Raw genomic sequence first — 21030 nt, 5'->3', positions numbered from 1 at the left:
TCTGTTTATGGCATGTAGTGCTGTAGATTCACATGCTCTGAATACTTCTGCCATCTAGTGTTGGGTCAGGATGTGTACAAGTTGTTTTTCTTCGAAGAAGTCGTTGGAGTCACAAGGTAAAGTGACCCCTCCTTTCGGTGATACTGCGCATGGGCATCAACTCCATTGTTAGATTGTTTTCCCACAGTCGGATGAGAATGGAGTGTGAATATAGTGTTAGTAAGAGATGTCCATGCATGTGAAGTGTAATCAAAATACTGCAACAGCCACAGGTGTCCAGGGAGGTGGGCGGGTGCATGTCAATCTACAGCACTACATGCCACGGACAGATACTTACAGGGTAAGTAACATAATCCGTTTGATGGCAAGTTTGGCTGTAGAAACACATGCTCTTCCTACATAGACTGTAAAGCAGTGCATCCCAAAAGCAGTGGCAACCCATGGGTGTTGCAGTTGTCTGAAAAAGAGTATGAAACACAGCTTGTCCAACATTTGCCTGTTGCTGTGCAAAGACATCCACCCAGTAATGTTTGGTAAATGTGTATGGATTTGATAATGTGGGTGCTTTGCAGATGTCAATGATTGGTATGTTTCCCAAAAAGCCATAGATGCACCTTTTTCATGAGTTGAGTGTGCTCTAGGAGGTACGGGTAGAGATCTTTTAGCTTTAGTATATCATGTTATGATACATTTGATTATCCATCTTGATAAACCTGCTTCAGATAGAGCATTCCCTGTATGCAGAGGTAAAAAAGCAACAAAAAGTTGGTTGGTGTTACGAAAGCCTTTAGTTCTATCAATGTAGTATATTAATGCTCTTTTAACATCTAAGGTGTGTAGAGCTCTTTCAGCAGCTGAATCAGGCTGAGGAAAGAAGGCTGTTAGCTCAACTGATTGTTCAGGTGAAAAGCAGAAAACATTTTTTGGAAGAAACTTTGGGCTGGTATGAAGTTCTCCCCTATCCTTATGTATCTGTAAAAAAGGTTCCCCTAAGGTTAATGCCTGAAGTTCTCTCACACATCTTAGTCAAGTTATTGCCAACAAAAGGCTACTTTCGAATAACAGAACTGGATTGAACATTTATGTAAAGGTTCATACGGAGGTCCCATAAGTCTAGTAAGCACAATTTTAAGATTCCATGTTGGTACCTGGAGGCACAGAGGGTGGAATCACTCTTGTAAGACCTTCCATAAATGCTTTAACAACTGGGATTTTGAATAAAGTGAAATCTTGCTTATTTTGTAGATAAGCTGTTATTGCTGTAAAATGCAGCAATATTGAGGTATATTCTAAGTTTGCAAGTAGAGCAAATAGCAAACAATATCTTGAATAGTTAGATGGAACAGATTAATTTGTTTGTTTTGACAATAAAAAACAAACATTTTCCATTTAACTGCATAGCATGCGCTGGATGTGGGTTTATGTGCTTCTTTAAGAATGGTCATGCATTCAGGAGGTGAGCGTAACTATCCAAACTCTATGACCTTAGGTGCCAAATTGCAAGGTTGAGTTCTTTGGGATTTGGGTGTCTGATTTCTCCATGGTTCTGAGTGAGAAGGTCCGGGAGTAGGGGAAGCTTTTTGTGTGGAACTACTGAAAGTTCAAGTAGTGTTGTAAACCATGGTTGATGTGCTCAAGTTGGAGCCACCAGAATGAGGGTGAGAGAGGATTGTCTGAGCTTCCTCACCACAAAGGGAAAGAGAGGGAGAGGTGGAAAAGCGTAAACAAATATCCCTGACCAATTCATCCATAGAGATTTCTTTTGGAGAGGGGGTGTGGGAGCCTGGAGGCGAAGTTTAGACATTTTGAGTTGTTTGCCGTTGCGAACAGCTCAATGTGTGGAAATCCCCACTGATGGAAGTATTTTTGTACGACTTGATGGTAGAGTTCCTACTCATGGACGGTGTTCTGCTACCAGCTGAATGCTGTGTCGAATTGCCCAATCCAGATTGTCTGAGCTACTTGAGACAAATGTAGAGTGTGTCCCCTCCTCTTTTTGTAAATAAAACATGGCTGTTGTATTGTCCATCCGGACTAGAACAGTCTTGCCTTGGAGGTGAACTAGAAAAGCTTTGAGTGCAAGGTGAACTGCCTGAAGCTCCAAGTAAAATGTATGTGTAGAGCTTGATGTTTGGTGTAGAACATACCCTGTATTGAGAGATTGAGAAGATGAGCACCCGAACCTGTAAGGGAGGCGCCCGCTGTGAGAGTGAGATGGGGAACAGGGTCTGGAAATGGCCTCCCTTTTGTCAGATTTTGTGTGTTCCACCATTGCAGAAAAGAGTGGGTGGGCAGTTAGATCATGTGACTCGCTAGACACTCCTGCAGTGGAACGCATGTGTAGTCTTGCAAATGGGGCTATTGTAATACAAGATGCAACCATCCCTAAAAATTTTTGGATTGTTCGTACTGGAACATGTTGATTGGGGAATAGTTGACTCAATAGAGTTGTTATATTCAGAATCCTGAATGTTTTGGGGTAGGCTAATACTAAGTGTGTGTTGATAACAGCTCCTAAGCTAAGTAGGGCTGTGGCTGAGATACTGACGGTAAACCCAAACTGGTGTAGGAGATGAATAGCTGTCTGTGTGTGCTGCAGACATTGCTGAAAGGAACTGGATTTGGTAAGCCAATCGTCCAGATATGGGAAGACATGAATGTTTTGTCTGGGTACCTGTGCTGCGATTACTGTGAGGCATTTTGTAAATACACAAGGTGCAGTTGTTGCTCTGAATGGGAGAACTTTGAAATGGTAATGTCTGCCTTGTATGACAAATCTGAGATATTATCTGTGTGCTGGATGTATTGGGATAGGAAATAAGTATCCTTTAGATTTAGGGCAGACATGAAGTCTCCTTGTCGCAACAGTGGTGTTCATCTTGTAGAGTGACTATATGAGATTGCTCTGATTGGATTTATTGATTCAGTGGTCTGAGATCTAAAATTTCACGAAGGGACCCATCTATTTTGGGAATGAGAAAATACATTGATGATTGGGAACTAACTCTATTGCTCCTTTGTGAAGGAGAGCCCTTACCTCTTCATTTAATAATTGTAGATGCTCTAGAGAAAGTTTGTGCTTTTTTGGTGGTATATTTGGAGGTGTGGTTATGAGCTCCAGGTAATAACCATGTTAGATAATGTCCAACACCCACTGGTTAGTTGTTATAGTTTGCCGGCTGGGGAAAAATTGCTGTGGATGTCCTGTGACAGGTGTTGTGTGATCTTGGGGAATGAGGAGAGTAACTGTTGTGAGGTGGAAGGGGTGGCACGAGTGGAGGCACCTCCTCCTCTCCGTTTGCAATTGTTTCCTCTATATGATCCTCTATAAAAAACCTCTTGAAGGGGATGGTGAATGTTGCTGTCTGAAAGAGGTAGCGGATTCTGGTGCTCCTTGTCTATAACGTTGTTTGAAAGTTGTCTTACGAAAGGAGCCTCAGCTTCCAGGAGTTGGTGGAGCTCCCATAGACTTTGCAAAATCAGCATCTTTTTTCATTTTGTTCTACAGCTTGGTCTACTTGTGAATCAAAAAGATGTTCCTGATCAAAGGGGGAATTTAACAGCTTTTTGCTGGACTTCAGGCTTCAAACCTGATATACGCAGCCATGCATGACAGCGTAATAATACACTTGTGTTTATTCCACTGGCAGCTGTATCTGCCACATCAATAGCAGATTTAATACAATTGTTGAAAATCAACTTGCCCTCCTGTACAAGTTGTTGTCCCTTCTTTTTAAATTCTTCCCGGAGATGCTGAATAAGAACTTCCATCTCATCCCTGTGTCTCTGTCATATGTTGCCAATAGGGCTTGTGTGCTGGCAATCCTCCAGTGGTTGGCTGCTTGAACCCAGACCCTTTTGCTTGAAGTGAATATGAGCTTTGACTCCTTGCCTGGAGAAGGTGTTTCCCGAGAAGTTTGAAAATTAGCTCTTTTACGGGCACTGGAGACTACCAAGGAACCTGGAGAAATCTGTCCCTCAACATAAGCAGGATCTGATTGGGCTGGTTTACATTTTTTGTCAACCCTCGGTGTAATTATTCGGATGTGAACAGGGTCTTCAAAAATATCCTCTGCATGCCTCCTCATCCCCTTTAACGTGGGCAGATAGTGAGATGCCCCAGTGGTGGAAGAAAGGGTTTCAAATAGAAAATCATCTTCAATAGGTTCATTATGCAATGGGACCTGATGGTATGCAGCCGCTTTATCTACCAACTCATTAAAAGGTGTAGTGTCATCTGGTGGAGATTGTTTTGCAGGATATAAATCAGGATCTGTGTCCCCTGATAGGTCAATATCATATGTGTCTCAAGGATCTAATGGTGGCTGTTGTGTGTCGTCATCCTTCCCCTGATCTTCTACATAGGAGTGTGGTGACCCTGATGGAGTTTTGTGTATTATATCTTCTGCCTCCGAGTGTGAATGATGTGGTGGAGGTGGTGGAGAGATGGTGGTAAAGGTGGACTGGTGGCAATGGCCTTTTTCTTTTTCTTCTGTGGGGGGGGGGGTTGGACATCAATAGCCTCCTCAAATGAAGTCTGTGGCTTAAGATGGGAAGATTTTACAACGATCGGACCACTATTTGGTTGGATATGTATGGTCTTTTGTTTTGGATCGAGCTTCTCTGCCATAGTCTGTAAAATAGGCAATGGTGCCAAAACAGATGGTTTAGATCCAAATGACAAAACTTTCAGTGCCAAAGAATGTTTTGGTTTCAGTGCCGAAAAGCTCAATGCTGATGTTGTCTGGACCAAAGTCAGCCTAGGTTGGGTCAGTGCTGAAACCTTCGAGGTCATTTTATGAGAAGTGTCTTTAGGTTTGGCCTTCGGTGCAGAGCCGGAAGACAGGGCATTCTTGGCTATCATTTGGTGCAGACCATGGCCTGCTGGCAGTGGTGGCCCGATAGCCTTATTTTCTGTTGAAGTGGAATGCTACCTTGGTACATTGGCCTTTGTACTCACTGCGTGCTGCGCCAATGGTACCTGTTGTGTCTGCACATCCTCTTCAGCCTCCAACTCGGATCCAGATTCTGGAATAGATAAAGCCTTCTCTTCTGCCACAGCAGCCTCGTGGAACTCTTGCTGTGGCTCAAAGTCCTTGAGACCAAAGATATCCAGAGTCCCCTCGAGGTCTTTTCGCTGCATTTCTTTTTGACGTGCCTGATGATCTCATAGAATCTTCTTTGTCCAAAATGATACACGGGCCTCACAGTCCTCTTCATTGTGATCCGGTGATAAGCAAAGGTAACACACCTAGTGCAGGTCTGCATGGGGGTATTTGGCGTGACTCCTAGGACAAAAACAAAAAAGTGTCTGTTCCATTAGCAGCACATTTCAGTTAGATACCGAAGAGTGGAAAAAAAGAGAGGCCTGATTGGGTAAGGCTCAAAGGCCGGGGGCGGAGTACATCGCCCGACGTAGTGTGTTTTGCATCCAGAGTTCACAATATGTGAATGAAACACAGTCAAATACAATAACGAAGAGTATAGAAGTCAAAGTTATTCTGAAGGAGGCAGAAGCGGTCTTGAACAGGAGCACCAAATAACACGTCCGAGCCCGATGGCGGAAAGAAAACAATCTAACAATGGAGTCGATGCATATGTGCAGTATTACCGAAAGGAGGGGTCACTTTACCTCGTGACTCTGATGACTTCTTAAAAAAAAAAACTTGTACACATCCGGACCCAACACTAGGTGGCAGAAGTATGTAGAGCATGTTTATCTACAGCCACACATGCCATCGAACATCTTATAACTTTTATTAATTCAAAAAATAATACAAAAATTCACAACTGATAAAGGTAATGACAAGGCAACAGCCCCACATCCCCCAACAACTTTAAAAACACTGTCACACCTCAATGCATAACATTCACACTCAACATGTCATACTCAAATATATCCCAATTAAGCAACAGATGAATTGGCTCACATACAATACTAAATAATTTCAGATAATGCTAATACTTCAATTAACATAATCAATGATACAAATATCATTATAGTTTTTCACAACTTGTCGAGATTACACAGGTACAGGTGCAGAACCCTGTCACGCTGCTGCAATAGAAGATCCTCCGGGAGCAGTAACCTGATCGGAGGAGAGATCCTCATGCCCAGAAGTTCTAGGTACCACAATCTCCTGGCCTAATCCAGAGCCACTTTGATGACTTGTGTTTGGACGATCCTGATTTTCTTCAGAACATGGGGAAACAATGGAAAGGTGTACAAGAAGCCTGACCTCTAAATGTTGACACTGCATATTCTTGATGGTGGCAAAGTGATTCAACCAGGGCTCTTCCCACTGTCTGAAAATGTCATATTCTATCTTGAGATGCATCCATCATTTATGATCCACCAGATGTCGCCGGCAAAGATCGTCCACCCCAGAGTTTAACCATTCTTCCCAAGTGGTTCCCAATTAGGGAGATACCATGACAGTCCAGCCAACTCCAGATGCAGAGAACCTCTTGGCAAACAATCCAGGCCCCCACTCCACCTGGCATGTTGCTCGATTCCATGGTGGGGGTGCACCAACCTTCCCTTGATTCATGGCCAGAAAGCATTCAATGCCACTCAGATGGCTCTCAACTCCAACAGATTTATTTGGAGTTGAGTTTGTGTTAGCAATCAGAATACTTGGATCGTCACCTCTCCTAGGTGACATCCTGAGCCCAGCACGGACACATCAGTCACCATCATCAGCTGCGTGGTAGGGGAGGAGTCTGCTGCTGGTCAGACTGTGGTCTAGCAGCCACCACTACAGATTTTGTGCAGTGTCATCTTAAACCTGGAGGGCATCCAACAGGTTTTCTTGGTGCTGGGCTCACTGAAACTTAAAATCTCATTGCAGACCCTGGGTATTCCACTTGACAAAGTGGACAAGCAAGATGAATGAGGCCAGCAGGCCAAAAAGCCTCAGAGCTGCTCCCACTGTGATCCAGGAACAAGCCTCACACATCGGAATCACAGCCCCAATGCCCAGGACTCGTGGTGAGTAAGGACAGGCCTGGAAATGCAGTGTGCAGAACAGCTCCTGCAAAGGGCAGCCCCTGCGAAGAAGCCTGGTATGACTTTAGCACATTGATCGGGAACCCCAAAAATATAAGAAGGTTTGTCTTTTCTGGATGTGGTCTACAACTGACTGTGGAGTCAACAGCCAGCCATCAAGGTAAGGTAAAACTGGTATCTCCAACCTCTGAAGATGTGGGGTGACCACCACCAACACTTCTGCACACACCGAAGGTGTGCTAGTAAGGCCGAAACAAAGAACAGCAACTTGAAAATGCTCCTGGCTGATCTGACTGCAGATAATATCTATGAGACCGCAGGATGGGCACATAAAAGTGTATATCCTGGAGGTCCAGGCAACCATCCAGTTGCCCGGATCCAGTGAAGACAAAACTTGGGCAAAAGTGAGCATTTAGAATTTGTCCTTTCGAAGGAAAGCATTTATAGGGCAAAGATCTAACACTGAACAAAGACGTCTGTCCTTCGGCAAAGGGATATTTCGGGAGTGACAAACCTTCCCCACTTCTCAGGCATGCACTCTCTCGATGGCTCCTTTGGCCAGTAAAGCTTCCACTTCTTCTGGCGTGATGTATAAGTGCTCCTCTGCAAACCACTTGCAGATCTTCTCCTGTGTGCAATGGACTGATGTCCAATAAAATCCACAGGGTTCAAACTTTGTCATGATTTTCGGAAACAGATGTCGGTGACAGACCCACATGAGGTGAGACTCTGGTGTTTGGGCTCAGGTTATGGAAACAACGTGCCCTCATGCACTTGAAGGTGATCAGGGACCATTAAGCGAAGCCATCAGTCACCAGACACACAAAACAAGTAATGGACCTCATTTAAATTCCACTCCCCAGTCAACAGCATGGACTTGTTCCCCCTCTTGAGGTCGCTCCCATGACAGGTCCTCTATGCAGTTGAGGTTTGTCCGGCAAGTCAAAGTCTAAGAAGAAGCACAAGATGTCAAAGTTGAACTCGACCCCATCCTGCCACTCTATGTCTGAACAGAAGTCTGAAGGGCGTCAAGGTACCAATCGATCTTGCTCCTGATCTTTGGTTGCAGAGCAGGTCCCACAACCGGTTTGAGGCTTTTAAGGTTCCATGCTGCTTACTTTTGGCACTCTTCTGGCTCCCTCTGGAATGCTTTTGGGCCCCAAGAATCTTCAGGGGCCTCCAGTCAGGTTACTGTCACTGAGTCTGCCCTTACAGCTGTTGGTGCCCTTGGAACTCACCTCTGGTTTTGCACCAAGCCTGGTGCTGACTTTCATTCTGGCTCCAACATCTGCTCCAGTCCCTTCCCCACTGAGGCCAGTCCTGAGGTTGCCGGCACCAGAGGCTCAGATGCTGCCAACTCTGGTGTTCAACTTCAAGCCAAACCTGTCCAAAGATGCACCTTGACTACTCCAGAATGTCCAGTCCCCCTGCATTATGATTCAGACAAAACACTTCCTCTTGTTTAAGGCCTTCCTGAGAGGTTTCATCACCTTTTAGGCACGAATTCTGATCAACTTGACGATGGGAATGATTTACCCCCACGCAATGATGATGATGAAATCAACATGGACTTGAAAGAGGCCAGTGATCTGCATACCTCACCTGACACAGAGTTGGTTTCACCCGTTAAGCCCCCAATGGAGGGGAGTGCATCATTTGTTGTAGTGATTTGATATGCAGCTGAGGTCCTGGAATTACAGCTGCCTTTAGCTAAAGTCAAAACAAATGTGCTTACTTAGGTTTTGCACCATGGGACAGCCAAAACTGAGACTTTGCTTCCATTTAAGAAAACCCTGACTGACACACTTACTTGACTGATACTCTACTTGGGTAAAGCCTTGCTCTTGCTGACCACTGAACAGGCATGTGTAAAGGCCGCAGATATCAGCACTGGGTGACACAGACTTTCTAACACAGCACCCAACTGCTGAGACTTTGATGGTCCAAGATCCAACAATAAAGTCAACTCTAATGCTTTCCTCACGACTCCAAACAGGGAGTGGAAAAGGATTGACATATGTTGGAAGCAAATGTCATCCTCCGACAGCTTGGCTTTGTGATCAGTCAATGCTGTCTGCATCTTAGGCTGCTACACGCATGCCCTGGGGACATGGCATACAACATCTTGCAAGCAGTTTTAGAGATGTTTCAGACCACCTTGGCTCAAACCATTCGGGACCGCCAGGATGCAACAAAGTATGGCGTTAGGGCTGGCCTAGATACTACTGACTGTTTGGGGGGCGTAATGGGTACTAGTGTAGTCATCCACCATTTGTGAATGGGATTCACTGGCTTGTCTGGGGATATGAAGGCGTTTCTAATGGACATGCCATCAGGGACACAGCTCTCTGTTTCTGGCCATGTGGCATCAGCCTTTAAGCCGCTTTAATTTGCCCTTACCAGCACATAGCCGCCCTGTTGGTGCCAGGATTAGACATTTTCCTCAAGGTTGGCAGGCCATTACATCCGACAGGTGGGTCCTCCAAATTGTCCACCAATGCCCTTCTCTTTCTTTCCGACCCACCTCAACTGTATCCCACATCAAAGTGGTTTGCAGAGAAGCACCTGTAATTATACTATGCCAATGCACTTTACTTAGGTCTACCACCCTATCAATTTCAATGCCTACGATTAATACAAAACTGTTCAGCGTGACTCTTACTTAACCTACTACCCTGGCATGCTTCCATTTCTCACCATACCCAGAAACATCATTGGCTTCCGGTGGAAAAAACATCACATTATTATTAATGTTTGGGTGTTTGTTTTAAAGCTCTATATGACTGTGGCCCTGCTTCTACTAGGAAGCTTCTTCCCTGGTACGATTCCAATTTAACTTTTTGCTCTGCATCTGTCTGCCTGTTGTAAGTGCCTATAGTCAGAGATCTAGGCAAAGGGGTAGGTCTTTCTTATTCCAGGTTTCAGGACTCTGGAATTGCCTTCATCCTCTCATCTTTAGAGTGTCGCGTAGGTTTTCACTATCCTAATGAGACTACTGGATTTTGGCGGCAGAATCACCTGTACTGCGGGAGACTGGGTCTGAACCCACACCAGGTGACACCTGTCGACCTAATCCAGGTTTCCTTCTAGCTAACTAGCAGTGCTTCATCTCCACCCAAGATCAGGGATGATTAAGCAATCGGGCGAATGACACAAAGGACTCCTCAGGGAAATCGTGGTCACTCAGATCTCATCTGTTTCTCTCAGTTACATTAATCTCACTTATGCAAGGACAATCGGAGGCAGAGCACAGTTCAATAGGGTTTTATTGAAGTAACTGCATCTTAGATAATAAAGCATGTATTGCAATAACTAGGACGATGAAGCACAACAAGATTAAAATTGTGACAAGGAGAGTAAAACACAAAAATAACGCTATCATTGTGTCACTAAGATTGTGAAGGATAGGTCCTACCTAGGCTATGTTAGAGCACAACATGTTAAGCTCTAATTCTGCCCTTCAGGCTCCCTCATACCTGAGCAAGAGGCCTGTTGTCTACATATGCAGCTAACCTTATGAACTTTAGGAAACTGCCTAAAACATGGTTATTCACCTGTAACTAACTTCACATAGATTCAACTAGTCCTCTGCTTTTAACCAAGCACCAGGACAAATCTGCGCTTTTACAAATACAATAAATATACTAATAAAAACTACAATTTTATGGAGGTTAGTCCTCACTATGTAATACTCTCACAATACCCCAGAGATGGTCCTTGGATTCACAGTAGTAAATCGTTAGGCTCAGTCCTGGTTGTGTGGCAAAGAGCAGTCAGGCTTTACTTAGAGGAACATGTGTTTAGCATTTCAGAGCACAACATGGAACTAAGTAATTGAAAATTACCAATACCAATTTACAAAATAGAGCTTATTTTTATCTTAACTTAGACACCACAATAAACAGCATTGAATCAGTATAACTGGAGTTACAGATTTTAAAAGCGAAATTAAATCACAGCAGAACTGGCATTTAAACTCAGCATTAAAGTCTATGGAAAAAAATCACCAGTTGCAAAACAGTTCTTAGAAAGTCAATTGCGTGGAACCCTTTTGGGGTTAAGGTTGTGCAGTCCCTAGAACCAGATAACAGTCAGTGCAGTTTTACCTGGCCCGTGGAGATCAGGTGCAGAGTTGTCCTGGCTGTCCAAGGTGCTGAACAGGGATTGCGTTGAAGTCAGTGGCAGGGCGCCACTGTTAACAAAAGACCACTTGGATGTCGAGTTGTGAGAAACCCTTACAGGGTTAAGGATGTGCGGGTCCTAGGACTAGGCCACAACAGTCAGTTCACTTCTACCTGGTCTGTGGCATCCGGGTGCAGAGTTGTCCTGGCTGTCTATGGCGCTGAACGGGACTCGTGCAGGGGCTGGTTTTATCGCTTAAACAACGGTGCTGACCAAGAGATGCAAAATCTCAACTGGGTCTGGGCTGCAGATATCGGGTGCAGTCTGCACGATGTGGGGGTCAGTTACTGGACTGCAACCAACAAGCCTTGGCAACAGTAAAGGTGCAGGAGTCCTTTGGGAACTTCACAGGGTCCGGGGGAGCTGTGTAGTGGCCTGAAACTTGGAGGGGCAGGACTATGACTCCCACGAGACACTGGGCTACCTGGCTTTCGTTGATCCCACAGAGGGCCCCTTGGCCAGTTAAACTTTGGATCCTTTGAGCGTTTTTACCTGCAGTTACTCAGGGACTAATGCCACTATTCCAGGGGAGTTTGAGGGTCCTTCTGGCTTCCACAAGGGTCCCTCTGGCAGGGAGTGTTGGGTTTCAGACAAGGATTAGGGACGTTCATGCAGTTCTCAGTCTGTTGTCTCAGGGACAGAGTATCCCTCTTTTGCCTTACTGCAATGGGCAAAGTCTGGATTTCCATGATGCAGAGCTCCCCTGGTCCTTCTGTGAAGTTAGTCGATCAGAACTCAGGTTCTGGTATCAGGGGTGTCCCTTAAATCCTGTATTTAGGTGAGTTAGGGCTGTGGAGATTAGTGGCCAATAAGCCGTTAGTTCCTACAGCTAATCTTCCCCCAAGGTGACCAAATCTGGTGGGGTAAGTCACCTTTAGCTACACAGAACTCTCTATTCTGTGACTCCTAAGATGGCAGAAATCAGAATTTAGTGAACAAACCGGGCTGCTTACCCGAGACGTGTGGTCAGCCTGCTGGGGGTGTACACTCTCCTGCATACCTAATTTCCTGACTGACCATGATCAAAAATGCCTGTGGGCAGGGGGAGGGCCGTTCCTCCGCTGCAGGACAGACCAGATGGCTATCAGGGCAGTGAGGCCTTTGAAGCTCTCTGCCCTGATGGCTCTATTCATTAGTCAGGCAGGGTGTGGGAGGTGTGACCTCCTTCCTGCCTCAGTCTTTGTCTGACTCTTGGGAGTGAAAACGCTGCCTGGCAGGAGGTCAGAAACCTGTTTTGGCAGCAGCAAGCACGGGCAAATGCGCAGGCTAACCAGCCAGAGCACAAAGAAGGGTGGGAAACAAATGGGCAACCTCAAGTGTGCTACCTGGGTGCATCGACACCAGATTCATACTAGGGGAGAGAAGGCAAGTTGTTTGACACCAAACTCATCATATCTATGTGGTACCATAATGGAGCTAGCAGCTCGAGTCTGCCCAGGCTTAAGATCCATGTTATCCTATGGACTGACCTGCACTTACAGTGTACCTTAATGGAAAGGACACTATAGAGACATATAAGCTTGTGCTTACATGCCTGCATCTTAAATATAATGCACCCTGACAGCAGAGGCCTTTCTTAGTGGTGTCTGGCACATATGTAAGGTAATTCATGGGAATGTGCCACTCATGGTGAGGGCACAGTCCAACTCGAGCAGTTTGAACCGCTCTGGCAGTCTGCAATGGCAGGTCCGCCATCAGCAATTTGTGTGGGTCACCTAGGGTGGCACAAACTTGTGCTGCATCTCTGGGTACCACTTTACCACCTATGCCCTTGGTACCATTTACTAGGGGCTTTGCCAATGAGGGAATTACCAAGTCGACAAATCAATTTAGGAAGAAAGCAAGGGCAACGGGCCTGGTTAGCAGGCTTCCAGTGCACTAACAGTCTTACACATCAGCATTGAAGCAAAAAGTGTAGGGGGGGGGTCATACATAAAAGAACACTTTGCTATAGTTGAATACATTTGAATTGGGACGATTAACAAAACTTATCACTAACTACTATACTCAGACTTAACGCATGAAAACATCTCCATTTTACCAAAGAAATTAAAGGTTTGCAAGGAGATACATTTTATTTTAGTTGCTTACGAAACTATCACTGCCCGTGGAAGGCGATCATTTATCTTTTCTGTAAAAATAAACTTCAGTGTCTGGAACAATTTTGCTTCATCATCCATCCTCGATTGATTTGCAGCATTATACTGTACCTTTATTGACCAATTTGGAAACAATCAATGAGGAACAAATTATCTTTAAAAACTGTGTATTTTATTTTTAGCCCATGATTATGATTAGGAAATGTATTTTTAGTCTATGATTATGCAATCAAGGTTTAGTAAACACTATGTTTACAGTGAATACACAAACAAAAAAAGTTCTGGGAGCATAATGAAGCCAGCTCTGGTGACAGAGTAGATTAATGCATCCACTGCAGAGATCGGTCTTGGACCTCAGGATCAAATCACAGCTGAATCGCAGCTGGTGCACTCAGCCTTTCATCGCAGTCAATAAAATGAGTAGATTGAGATGGGGAAAAAACATCAATTATTTACATCACAAACTGCTTCTGGGTCAACAAGCACTTTTGCAAATATACGCTGTGGTAAAAGCAGTTTTGAAGGTACAAAAACTGTGAAGGGTAGAAAGTCTGTGGCTTGATTTAGTTAAGATCAGTAGAAAATTGCCTGCTTACCTTGCCAAATAATTTCACCACTGCGGATTAATTTAAACTTCTTTTTTCTGTCCAACAGCCCTTTCTGCACTCTGCAACCTGCTACTGGGACTTTCTTTTTCCCTACAGTCACATCAAAGGTTGCCAGCACTAATGCCTCCCCTAACAGAAGATAAAGAACAGCAACATCACCAATAACATGAAAAATAAATGAAATCGAACAAGTTATTTACCTTGGTAACACCCTTTCTGGTGGCTAGTCCATTTAAAAGCAGATTCCTCACCTTACAATACTCCCACCCCACGCACCAGACTGGATCCAGCAACTTTTTTACAGCAATGCTGCATTGTGATGATGTCTCTCTCAGCGCTGACTGTGTGTGGCCCTGGAAGTGGTAGAGAAGAGCCACATACAAGTCCCACCCCAGCGTATTCATGTCAGTTTTTTGCTTGTCTCTTTCTCCATCTTCAAATGCAGAGGTGAAAAACTGTCCTTGCCCATGTGCATATTCCTAACTTGGAACATTTTTAGATATTAAAAAAAGGTTACTACACAGGATGACGAGGTAGAAGGGCAGTGAGAAATCTGTGGTTAGATAAAGTATGCACCAGAAAGAGTGTTACTGAAGGTAAGTAACTTATACTTCTGATGGATACTTCCAAGCACAGATTCCTCACTCTTGAACTGATACCAAAGCATTTCCTCCCCAGGTAAAGGGTATGTGGAGTGCACTCAGACCAAGAAGACCTGCAGGACATAATAACCTTACCACTTACTACTGGCTAACAAGGCAGTAGTGCTTCATGAACATATTCAAAGGTGGCCACGTGATAGCCTGGCAGATGTTAAGTGCATGCACTCCACATGCCAGAGCAGGGGTAGGAGCTTTAGTCCTGGTGGAATGAGCTCTCACCTTCCAGCAGCTACTTTTCAGGCAAAGCATAGGAGAACTAAATTTAGAGGACTATCCACCTCAATGATGTCCTCTTCTGCACAGCCTTTCCTTTGTTTGGCTGAGAGAAGCCCACAAAAACATGGTTGTCCTCACAGTGTTCCTTGGTACAATCAATATAAAAGCTTAAAGTCCTTTTGGGTTGGAGCTGATGAAGCCTCTCCTCCTCCTTCAAAGGGTGAAGAGAGGGGTAAAGAATGCAGACAAGGTGCAGACTGCCCAACGTTGAAAGTTATGAAAGAGCGCTGCCACTGTTCTCAACACCAGTTTATCTGGCAAAAGGGTGGCAAAGGGTGGTTGTGCAGCCAACAACTACCACTCAATCTCCATGCATAGAAGAATAGACTGCGCAGATTGAGGCGGAGGTCTTTGCCCTGACCTAAGAGAGGAAGTGCTTGCGAAGTGGCAGCCTGATTGGAGGACATGCTCATGTCCAGAATTTCTGGGTCCCCACTATCTTGGCTCAATCAGGAGCCTCTAGGATAACTTAGGCCCAGTTGTTTCTAATCTTTATCAGAACTTGTGGGAAGAAAAGCAGGGGCAAGAATGTGTACAGGAGTCGTGTGTTCCATTCTAGCTGGAATACATCTCCTAGTGAGTAATCTTGAGGAATCTCTAATGTGCAAAACAGTTGAAACAGTGTGTTCAACGGTGGTGAAGAGATCTGGTGAAGGTTCTCCTCACTGTCTGCCACCTGAGGATGTAGAGGCCATCTGAGATCTGCCTGATGCTGCCTGCTTGGCGCATCTGCTCTGATATCAACAAATCCCATCTGGTGGTTCATGATGAGGAATACGCCCTGATGTACCAACCAAATTCAAAGGCCTACAGCCGTCTAGCTCAGGACCACTCTCTTCCTTGCTACTAGCAGTGGTGTTGTCTATGAGAACCTGCACCAGCCTGGCCCTGATGGATGGATGAATGGATTCAGAGCCAGACACTTTGCCTGCAACTCAAAAAGACTGTCAAAGAGCAGAGTTCTCTGATCTCCACCTCCCCAGGTAGGCTCCCCAACCCAGTTGTGACAAGCCTATTACAGGCGTCATCTCTGAAACGGGAAAGGAGAGAAGCCTACTGCTGGACCGAATGCGTTCGAGCAGCTACCACTGCAAATCAAGAGACTTCCCTTCAGTAATTTGAATAGCATTCAACAGATTTCCTCGGTGCTGGGCCCATGGAAACTTCAGATTCTATTGCAGAGCCTGCATGTGCCACCTGGAGTAGTTGACCAGGAAGATGCAGGATACTAGGAGGCCAAGAAAGCTCAGAGCTGTTCTCATCAATATTCAAAAGTGTGGCTTAATCACTGGAATCATAAACTGAACGTCTTGGAATTGTGACAGAGGGAGGACTTGAACTGTAGGGCACCCAAGATAGCTCTAATGAATGACAGCCTCTGAGAAGGAGTCAGATGTGCCTTCATCTCGTAGATCTTGAACTCCAATGAGGTCAAGCACACCTTCAGCAGTCAGTTTTTAAGCTAGGGGAAAACTGGCATCCCCAAATCTCCGAAAATGTTGTGCAACCACTAACATCACTTTTTTTTTTAAACACAGAGGGGCGCTAGTGAGGCCAAATGGGAGCATTGCAAATTGGAAATGTTCCTGGCTGATCTTGGACTGCAGGTAAAGTTGTAGAATGGGTATCAACATCTGCATCCTGCAGATCCAGAGACAGAATGCAGTCCCCCAAGTCCAAAGCAGCTTGACTCTTGAATACTGTAAGCATTTCTGTCCTGCCAAAGACGAATGTCAAATATAGGCTAGCAGTCTCTGTTCTTTTTTGGCACAAGGAATTGCAAGAATAACAACCCTCTCCTTTTTCTAAGACCAGAACCAACTTGATACAACATCTGGAGAGCAATACTCTCACCTCCTGTAACAGAATCGAGTGGGGCTCTGGAAGTCAGTCGAAAGCAAGTGGAAACTTTGGCAGAAAGTGTAGGGGGTAGTCATGCTGAACGATTTGTCTGAACCATCTGTTGTATGTGAAGGATTGCCACTTTGTGAGAAAATACTGTATTCTGCTCTCACTGAATGGGAATGCACCACTAAGGACAAACTGAAGTTTCTTAAAGGCTGCTTGGTGTAGGTCAAGAGGACCAGGAGGACTATTGCCCCTGTGGGCCTGAGACCTGCCTGCCAGACCCCTGTGCCCGACTTCAAATTGACTGGGGCAACTGTTGCAGCAGATGGGGCAACTGATGCTGCCTCCACAACAGCCCCTTAGAGTAGCCTCTGAATTCCTAATGTGAGAAATGCTCAGCAGGAGTCAAGAGAGCATGCTGTGCTTTTACTGTATTCAAATCCAACCAGGTCAGAATCAGCTTTTTCCGCCACAAAGATGTGAGCCATCAAAGAGCATATATGTGGGAGAGGCTTGTACATATACAGAAACTCCTGTAGAGTACATTAAAGCATTGCAGCTGAGAATGACACTGGTAACAAACGGTCTTCCAAGGAAATCAGTACCATCAAGGCCAGCATGAATGTATTTGCCCATGTCCTGACCACCAAGAACTGAATGAGCCAGAGAGGCAAGATCTCACTGGCCATGTTCAAGACGGCATACCGATCGTGACCCAACAAATGGACTTCATTCACAGATATCAGGGCTAGGGTAGCCGGGGAGAACATTTGTTTTCCAAATACCTCAATCCTCTTGGACTTCCTATTCAAAGGAGTCATGGGGGATGAACTGGGTTTCACCTTTCTGCTTGAAGCCTTAACCACCACTGGGCTCTCTGGAGTAGAGTCTTTAGTGAGAAAATCAGGAATGCCAGGTGCTGGTCTGGGACACCTGGTTGCCTATTCACTGGTTGCCAAGAGCTAAGCTTTGACCACGTGATCATCAAGGTATCAGTGAGGGCCTATTGGAATGGATGTAAGCGGGTTCAGGTCTGGCTGCCCCAGGTTGCAAAATGTAGGCACAAATCTGTAGGGTAGTTCGTGACTGAAGGCAGCTTAAAATTCAAGACGTCAGCTGCCTGCTGGACCACTACTGCAAATGATCGCCCAAGTGGAGAGTGCAACCCTGTTTCAGGAGAGGTATAAAGCCCACTGGCACCTTGTAAGTCCATGTAAAACCTGCAATTGTCATAATGAGGGGGAAAGAACACCACTCCTTCTCCACCATCATCTCCCTCTGATGGTGTATCTTGTTCAGAGTAAGAGTCAAAAAGATAATTAAGCCTCTGGTTGAGCATCTACCCTGGTAGAGGTAGAGGCATTAGTACAATCAGGCTGAATGATGACTGATTGCGCTTTAGTAATTTTGTAGCATGACATCACTTGAGACTGGGCTGAAGTAAGTTCAGGGCTAGACATCAGAATTGGTACCGGATTCTTCTGCATCAGGGGTGTTGGTCCAGGAGTCGAAGAGGAACAGCCCGAGCAGGTCCTGGAGCTAGAGTAGATGTATGCTCACAAGTCAGGAGGGGACGCAGAACAAGCCCTAACGGGCAGACAGTACCAGGGAAGGACTGGCAGGCAGAAACATGACTGGAGGCCCCTGCAGTTCCCAAAGGTGTCCCAGAGGGAGCTGGAAGTGCAGTGAAAATCTGCAACATGGCCTCCTTGAAGTTAGAGAACTCCTGTGGCATGGGAAACTTGGGGTACACTTGGATCAGTTGTGGAATCTGCTTCGTAACCAAGAGCTCTGAGGCAGATAAACTGACACTGTAATGCCCTTGTGCTCTCTAACCATGTTTACAGAGAGGCGGAATGGCATGCAGTCCTGCTTTGCTTTCATTAGTTTTCACTTGGACTTTGACTTAAACTTACAGAAGTATTTTGACCGGAGGCAGAAACGGTCTCAGAAGCAAGACTAAGTAGAAGCTCGCAACCTGGAGATGGAACAGGATGTACATGAGGGCCGAGACTACTACTTATATTTAGCAAAGTACAGCTGCACTTCTTGGTCCCAGATCACCATCAGGTGCACAAGGGCACACCTAATGCACGACAGAGTTGTGTCCAAGCCCGAACACAAGAGGCCCGCTTTTTGCAGGTTTGCGACCTATGCCTGTTTTCTATAGTCACGGCATAGTTTGAAACCTGCAGCTTTAGAGGGGAATCCTTCCTCAGCATGCTGGATTTCATTTTTGAGAGTCATTGTTAGGCAGACAAATGTAGAAGCAGAGCTCTGGATGTGTGTCAGAAGGCGCACAAAATGGAGCTGAAGTCAGCAAGCAGGGGTAGATTTTATATGCGACTCAACTCCATCACTTCCGGGGCAGCATGAAGCCAGCGCAGAGCTGCAGCACAACGCTAACTAGCGTCACAAAGAAACATAGCTGGGAAATGTCTACAATCCAGTCTGGCACCTGGGGAGTATTCCAACGTGACAAATTTACAGTTAGAAGTATCCATCAGAAACAGCTAACAGTTAAATACTGCTCATATTACACATTCACAATCAAGAACAACAAAGAGAGAAATGTTTGGATTTCCTCAAAGCATGGATCGAAATTTCTAAATGGTGTTTAAAGTATCTGTGCTTTATAGTCAAAATCACGTATAATATAGTATAGTCATGTATAATATAGTTAGACATATAATTTGTAGAGCATGAGATTTTAAGCAAATAATGATATCCAACGTACCCAGGAACAGTCAAAAATGGAAAAACAGATAATTTCTCTCCTTTATGTTTAGATCACCAGCACTGGTTACCTTGAAGGATTCACATTCTCCTTTGAGAATTACAGTCTTATGCTAGGACTCTGAAGAGTCTTAGACAAAGCAGGTAAACATCATTACTTATACACACATATAACTTTATTAGGCAGCCCATTGACCGTCTTCAAGCTGTTCAAATTTCAGCCAAAAGGGGCAGAGTTTCACAAGCTAAAACTACTGTTGGGGTTTGTAGCAGGTTGAAGTGCTACTTCTTCTTTGTGAATTTCACCACCTCCTGAAAGCCAGCGAACCCAAGGCCCGACTTTGACCGTTCTCTGTCAGGGTAGTGAAGATCTTAACATCAGTCACCCTGAAGAATGGTGGTGCATCCTATTCAGAGATGACAGCCGGCCAATCACTCATTTCTGTAAGTTGGAAGGAACCACAGACAGTGGTTCTCTTCAAGGTATAAAATGTTTGATGGGCTGTCGTCTGTTTTGATAGCCATTCACAAAATGTTTAACATTCTTGGCTTCTCAAAAAAAAAAAAAAACTCCCAGGTTGTAGTAGATCTTTTTTTTTTTCTTTTCTGTCCCGCACAATTTTTCCTGGCAGTGATGGACAAGAAAAAAGCATCAGACCGTCCACTCTAAAGAGAGTGGGTGATGTGATGGCTTTACTCCGAAGGCTTTTATTTAGTCAGAGGCAGCTTTCTGTTGACAGAGCCAGGGAGACGCTGTTGAGGAATGACAACCATGAGTTTGGAAGACATGGCACCCTGTCCCCTGATGGGCCGCTGAAACTGAGAACAGCCCCAATTTGTGTAATTGAACACTGGTAGAATTATTTGAATTGCTTGTCTTTCCTTGGTGGATTTTGGTAAATCAGTGGAAAAATTCAAGTCTGATTCAATGAACTGGATTAATTTTGTGTCTGGAGGACAGACCTCTCTTTGTTGATGGCTAGTCCATGAAGAATAAAGAGGAATCTACATAATAAAACAACCAAGCTGTCTAATTCTAATTGCTGTTTTTAACTTGAGAGCCATGACAGGTAGATATATTAGCATTTCTATATAAAAGTTAGGGTAGGGCAATGGGAACATCCAGGTAATCTAGAAGGTCCCAGGGCATGCTCCTTCACTGATGTGTAGTATTTATGGTTCAGGGTCTTCTGTAGACTAGATCTTTTTCTGGCAGCGATGAGGTAAGCTTAACAGAATCCCAGCATTCTGACCAGTCTGACTTTATCCTTTTGCAACCGGGTCTGTGACCGAATTAGGGTTCTTTTGGCTCCCATTTCTAAAATTCAGTATTGACCCGAGATATTCTTTGGTCCCACATCAAGACTGGAAGGTGCTTGTGTGTCTTGAGTGAATTAAAAAAATGCTTAAGACATCTTGAAGATGCTTTTAGGAAAGTAACTGTGAAAGCAGGTAGGTACAAGATTTGAATGCCGATTTAGAGTATAGATCCTACACAAAATAAAAAGTGAGATACCAGCACAAGACTGGTTCAAGCAGAATATTTTTTGTCACTTCTGCAGCATACAATGTTTCAATTCCTGTGAGACATTTGCTGCTCCAACAGCATC

The 21030-nt window shown here is 44.9% G+C and overlaps 1 protein-coding gene across 1 annotated transcript in view; it reads right to left on the bottom strand.

The window, feature by feature from the left end:
• MTIF2 (mitochondrial translational initiation factor 2) overlaps positions 1–21030 on the bottom strand; it is a 350344-nt gene that overhangs the window by 18784 nt on the left and 310530 nt on the right. Inside the window, exon 13 of the mRNA XM_069234182.1 lies at positions 13887–14027. Coding sequence (XP_069090283.1) covers positions 13887–14027 — 141 coding nt within the window. The remainder of the gene's footprint in view (positions 1–13886; positions 14028–21030) is intronic.

Source organism: Pleurodeles waltl, chromosome 5 (genome assembly GCF_031143425.1).
Source record: "Pleurodeles waltl isolate 20211129_DDA chromosome 5, aPleWal1.hap1.20221129, whole genome shotgun sequence".
NCBI lineage: Eukaryota > Metazoa > Chordata > Amphibia > Caudata > Salamandridae > Pleurodeles > Pleurodeles waltl.
The sequence above is the reverse complement of the archived record's forward strand: the minus strand, read 5'-3'. Positions and strand labels throughout refer to the sequence as shown.